The sequence below is a fragment of the Loa loa genome (genome assembly GCF_000183805.2).
Source record: "Loa loa unplaced genomic scaffold supercont3.311, whole genome shotgun sequence".
NCBI classification, from domain to species: domain Eukaryota; kingdom Metazoa; phylum Nematoda; class Chromadorea; order Rhabditida; family Onchocercidae; genus Loa; species Loa loa.
This window is the reverse complement of record NW_018108491.1, coordinates 38,484-43,930: the sequence shown is the minus strand read 5'-3', so window position 1 is coordinate 43,930 and position 5,447 is coordinate 38,484. Positions and strand designations below refer to the sequence as shown.

At 35.9% G+C, this 5,447-nt stretch overlaps 4 protein-coding genes across 4 annotated transcripts in view; 3 read left to right on the top strand and 1 right to left on the bottom strand.

The window, feature by feature from the left end:
* Positions 1-84: 84 nt before the first annotated feature.
* Positions 85-1,202, top strand: LOAG_12261 (hypothetical protein; the record flags this gene model as incomplete). Its single annotated transcript, XM_003147775.1, has 2 exons — positions 85-245; positions 992-1,202. Coding segments are annotated over 2 exons (372 nt in total), but the record flags the coding sequence as incomplete, so codon positions are not given.
* A 293-nt stretch (positions 1,203-1,495) lies between these two features.
* On the top strand, positions 1,496-2,770 carry LOAG_12260 (hypothetical protein; the record flags this gene model as incomplete). The annotated part of the gene is made up of 3 exons (XM_003147774.1): positions 1,496-1,764; positions 2,196-2,283; positions 2,729-2,770. The coding sequence occupies 3 exons, from the start codon at positions 1,496-1,498 to the stop codon at positions 2,768-2,770; spliced, it is 399 nt and encodes a 132-aa protein (XP_003147822.1).
* Positions 2,771-3,040: 270 nt separating this feature from the next.
* On the bottom strand, positions 3,041-3,470 carry LOAG_12259 (hypothetical protein; the record flags this gene model as incomplete). Its single annotated transcript, XM_003147773.1, has 2 exons — positions 3,041-3,261; positions 3,347-3,470. 2 exons carry the CDS (start codon positions 3,468-3,470, stop codon positions 3,041-3,043), a joined length of 345 nt encoding a protein of 114 aa, XP_003147821.1.
* Positions 3,471-3,642: 172 nt separating this feature from the next.
* Positions 3,643-5,447, top strand: part of LOAG_12258 (hypothetical protein) — a 3,926-nt gene continuing 2,121 nt past the window's right edge. Inside the window, exons 1-4 of the mRNA XM_020448509.1 lie at positions 3,643-3,656; positions 4,284-4,365; positions 4,753-4,833; positions 4,978-5,129. Coding sequence (XP_020301354.1) covers positions 4,331-4,365; positions 4,753-4,833; positions 4,978-5,116 — 255 coding nt within the window. The 5' untranslated portion in view covers positions 3,643-3,656; positions 4,284-4,330 and the 3' untranslated portion in view covers positions 5,117-5,129. The remainder of the gene's footprint in view (positions 3,657-4,283; positions 4,366-4,752; positions 4,834-4,977; positions 5,130-5,447) is intronic.

The following is a 5,447-nucleotide window of genomic DNA, read 5'->3' as shown; positions in this document are numbered from 1 at the left end:
TATATATATAATATACATATACATATATGTATATAATATGTATATATATATATATATATATATATATATATATAAAGCCTTTAGCTTGGACGGACAGATATGGAATTTTATCAGCTTTGGTTTACAGTTCCATATGGACAACATTTACGTGATGTTAAATCAGAGAGCCCAGTAGCCGGCCACCAAATCTATATTATGTATGAAATAGTATTCCCGGTCCCGAGGATACATATAAATGGTATACAGTATCTTTATTCACCTGCAGGCTCCACTTGATAAACGTTTTCTTTTTCAAGTTGATTTATAAGAACGTCCCCTGTAGGTGAAAAGCAACAAAGCTGTATTGACAACAAATCCTTTATCGTCTTTTCCATGTGTGATGCATGCTTTTCCAGCCAATTACCCGATTAACACATCTACATTTATAAAATCTATTATCTCGAGATGAACGATCAAAGCACTAAAAATGCGAATTTGCAAAAAGAAATATCTGCGGTGAAAATGTCATCGAGTGTCCTGCGTATGAAGCTGTATTTGTCCAGTAAATGAAGCCCTTAGTTGCTCAGCAAAGCAAAGGGTAATCTGCCCCTTCCTACTGATTGTTTGATTATTCGCAACGAGACATCACTCACTGAACAAATGTTATACCTTTCTGGATATCCCAGAAGAGAAATGAGAAGGTCAATAGTGTGCCCACATGCAGCCAGTCAATTTTGTAACTTCGACATACCCCAACAACGACTCCAACGAAAAAATGTTGCTCGATATGATAAAGAGGGAACCGTCACTGCTATACACACATACATAAATGCATACATACATACATAATACATACATACATACATACATACATATATATATACGTATATACGTACATACATACATACATACATACATACATACATATATACGTACATACATACATACATACATACATAGAGGCATACATACTTGTATACATACACACATGCATACATACATACACATACAGACATACACACATACACGCATATATAACACATTATGCACAGACACAGACAGGACACATCGATCGCCGAGGCTGGACGCTGACAAACACAATGTCGCGATGCAATCTTCAACAGACAACTACCCGTCGCTTCGTTACTTGTCATATATTACACTTCCCGATCAATAGCCCTCTCCGTACCTCTATTCACCCTTATAGCAGTCAGAGACGGTGACTTCTGGCTCTTCGCCAACTTTTATCACGAACACGTTAATTGTGGTGTAGATCGAGAGATAGAAGGGGAACGTTGCATTGTCGTGTTAGTTTTTGTGGCAGCATCAATTTTTTCTGAGTTTATTTTGTGAAGCTGTTGGATAATGGAGTGATGACCGTGAGGGTAGGTAAGTGTCATGGAATTACTCAAAAAGACATCGTATCATGCTATTTCTTCATTTCATCCCCATTAGGTTGCTAATTGGTGTTTTCAACAGCCCTTTATAACATTTTTCATTGAGGAGGCGGTGTTCAATGGTGATACGTAACAGTGGAGCTGCGATATTCATTTCTTCGCTGGACAATGATAAGCGCCTCTATTTGGTAATTCTCGGTACTCTCTGCATAGCAATCACTATAATTAATGTCGCTATTTTATTTGTAACTCTAACAGTAACTCTTTTATTTGGATTATTTGTTCTAAGTTTTTTGGCTGTGGGCATTGTATTTGGTGTCATACTAGCTGCTGTAAATGTTGAAACTCCGGCTGTATTCAAGCATATTTTGAGAAACATAATTACGCGGTAATACTTGCTCTACCAATCAAAACAACGCGTACTTATCTTGGTGAGCATTCTTACCCATGTATTTTCAATCTGAACTCATATTTTGGGGTTTCTAATGATTCCTAACGTCTGTTCTATCATTCTTTGCTGGTTTTTGTGATCCCACCTAAATTTACTTTTCATTACAGATCATACTGTTAGATTACGATGTTACTTGTGAATAAGGGATCTGAAATCCTTACCAGATTAGGCGGTAAGTCGGCTTCATGCAATTATTTTCCTGATTTATGACTTTCATTGTTGGGTGTGAAAATCGAAACATTTGTTGAGGTCGCTATAGTGCATTGCTGATAGTCCTATTCACTTTTGGTTAATTTTTATTGTAGGTTATTCTCTCCAACGCTTACATCAAGTCTGAAGAGTCAGCATAAAGGTTTAAAAAATTGTAGGATATCATTTGTTTTTCGGAATTTGAAGACAGATGGAAGTTACGCATCAAGTGATGTGGGAAGTGATTTAAAGGTTGTTTATGTGGAGGTGTGTTTTTCCATGAAAAACTTGGTTTACATGCTGCATACTTACAACTGGTGTGTGTATTCGGAAAATGGAATATATTTAAATTCTTGTAACGGTTATTTTTTGGACAGAAATAGTGGAAGCTATTGAGAAATATACAGCAGTAGAGAACTATTATCAAACTAAAAAGTAATGAAATAACTTGTTGAAACTTGTTAAGAAATAGAGGACGATTATCGAGGGAAAAATAGTGAAAACTTGTCGCTTTTTCGTTCGTCGCACTGGTAATTTATCTTTTGGAGATGCGAAATGTCTGCTGTCATTAAGGGAGCACGGAGACATTAACGCTAAAGCGCATAGCAAATCGTACAGTTTTAAGAATTTGTGTTTTCAAACAATGTATATGTACTAAGCTGTTTGTGTGAGATTATAAATTTCACTTGAGATTATAAATTTCACTTTTCAGTCACAGCCTTCTGGAGTAGTCGACGAGCTTATTGTTCCGTAACTGCAGTAGTAATATTATTTTGGTGATATCGGTTGTAATATTTTGCACGGTATTTCAACTTCTGGAGCATTACAATACCGAGTATGGTTGTCAACACGCATGCCAGTAGTTCTTTGTTTCCCATTTATGTTTTGTGTGTTACAGCTTCTAGGTTCCTCGTAGGATGCCACTACAACTTTTTTTTTTTCAAATTTAACAAGTCCCATATTTATAACTGCTTTATAAATAGTCGTTTGCAGTTTTGCTTCCAGAACTTTCTTCTAACGCAAATTACTTTTGGATCATTTTAGTGAGTCGATTATTTGCATGTATGAACCCACTACTGTTATTACTGTTTTCGTTATTTGGAGCGGTGATAATTATTGCCTCGTTAGGATCTTCTAAATCTGTGTTGACTACTTTGATACATGTAAATACATGTATTTGCGCATATCGCGTTGTTTTCATGGGACAATTTTTAAAGGTTTGTACTACGCTATTTTCTTTATTTTCTAAATAATATCGAATTGTACTCGATAATCGACACTGGTACAGTCTGGAAAATAAACCTTGTGATTATAAGTATTTATGATATACTTCCTTTCACTCTCCCAGGTCTGATAATTTTGTGTGGGAATGGTTTTGGAACACTAGATGTATTTGTTACGCATACATTTTTTGCAGCTGGAGTCTTTCTAATGTCACTGTTAAGTACTTTCATCCTTTCTGATGCTGCTGTTCTTTATTCACATTTCAATGAACTACCAGATGACCATAATGTATTCAAATGTTTGCTCATAAAGCGGGAAATGAATTTATTGTCAACGCAGTCTGGCAGTGATATATTCTAATCCAGTCCTTTAAAGAATTCGACCACTTCAAAATCTTTGAAGCAATTTTCTATGAGGTTTACATATTTAATTACCAGGCCCAAGCATCAAGATTGCTTGGAATCATTTTTTTCGGAAAATCTTCATTCAGATGGGATTAGGTGGTCCCGAAACTCAGTTTTATTCCTCCATAGGAATTTCAGAAGATGTTGGTCTTTCTGCTTCCTAAATTTACTTAAAATGAGTAAAGGGAGTCGAATTTAATGTAGCCGGAGTGCTATGTGTTTCTGGGTTTACCTTATATTTCTTAGTTGGTGTTCTGGTTCCTAGTCTTGTTTATTTAAAACCTGGCCACATTATTGGAGTTTAGTTAGTTGCGAAGCTTAACACTTAAGGAAATCTACGAAAACGGAAAGAGGCTATAAAACATATAAAGTCAACGCAGGAAGGAGAGTTTGTTCACAAACAGTTTTTTACATACCAACAGGCGGATTTGTTATTGAAACTAAATTCCTTATTAGAATTTATAGCTGGTTTAGTATTGGAATGAAACATATATTTTGATAGTTCATATTTGCTAAGGTTTTTTTTTTCGGGATAGAAAGTTAGTTTCATAAAAGATTAAGCGTTGAATCGCAGCGGAAGAATGAAAGGTACTATATGATGCAACTGTAGGATGAACTTCAAAATTCATTGTATTGCAGGAAAATTTAAATGAAACCATCGTTTAGACATTCCATTGTTGGAGAACATGCAGGAAATCAAAGCAACATTATACATTCCAGTGCAAGTTCTTACATTAGTATCTCTCTTGCATCATCGTTTCCTGATCTGGGAAAAGTGTTAAAGGAACTGTAAGAAGCATGGACCAAACCGAAATGACAGCCATTAGGAATATAATCTCTGCAATCTTTGCACCTCATTCATTGACAGAGCGAAATAACATTACTGCAAATTTCATATTCAGTGATGAGTCATACTCATTTCTGGGATTGAACTAGCATATTGCCACAACATGCACCAGTTTCTGGACACTAGAGGATTTAGAACAGAAAATAAGCCTATTTTTGTTCACTTTCATATTTATGGGGAGAAAGTTGTTTTTATTCCTTGTTTTTTAGTTTGGTCCGTTTCAAAATGTCCATATGGTGTATGCAGTGGCAATATTTTTAGGCTTGTGCTGTCAAGTTATGTCTCGTTGCAGCAGTCTGTAATGGCGGTTATGTCACAGTATCCAATTTGCAGATCGAAGAGGTATTGGAGAGCTTTTCGCAAGTTTCATGATGGCTTTTGTTGCTATTTGTCATGAACTTTTTGTTTGCCAGGTTCTTAGTAGCTCTGGTTAACATAAGTTAAGAATATGAGACCGAAATCCAGCCTTGTAACGATTTGTTACAGGGAGACATATGCTTATTCAATTGTTGATTGGAGGAGAGGAGTGAAAAGTGATTGCGAACTTTGCTGTACCCTCTCAGTTATGGTGCCTTGCGTAAATTCTTCGCAAGACTTGAAGTTGTTATACATTCATGCAGAATAATGTCCAGAAACAGGTTGCGTTTTCTGCTTATAAGTTTGAAATTCCTTCTTATATTTACAACATTTATATGTTTCCTAGCTCCAGGCAGTTCCGAATCCATTTGCGAATTGGAAGGAAATGGCAGTTTCATGGCGTATTTATTCATTTTTCTTTTTATTGACTGGTGACTGTAGATCTTGTTGGAAAAGCTTGACTTTCTATGCTTTATTCAGACCGGAATTCTTTCCTAACAAAAAGGGCCTTTCATTACATCCACTTTCTGGCTTGGCATTGTTACGTGGATGGTATTCGTGCTTACGTTAGTTTTAAAAAAATCCTCGTGGTATTCGTG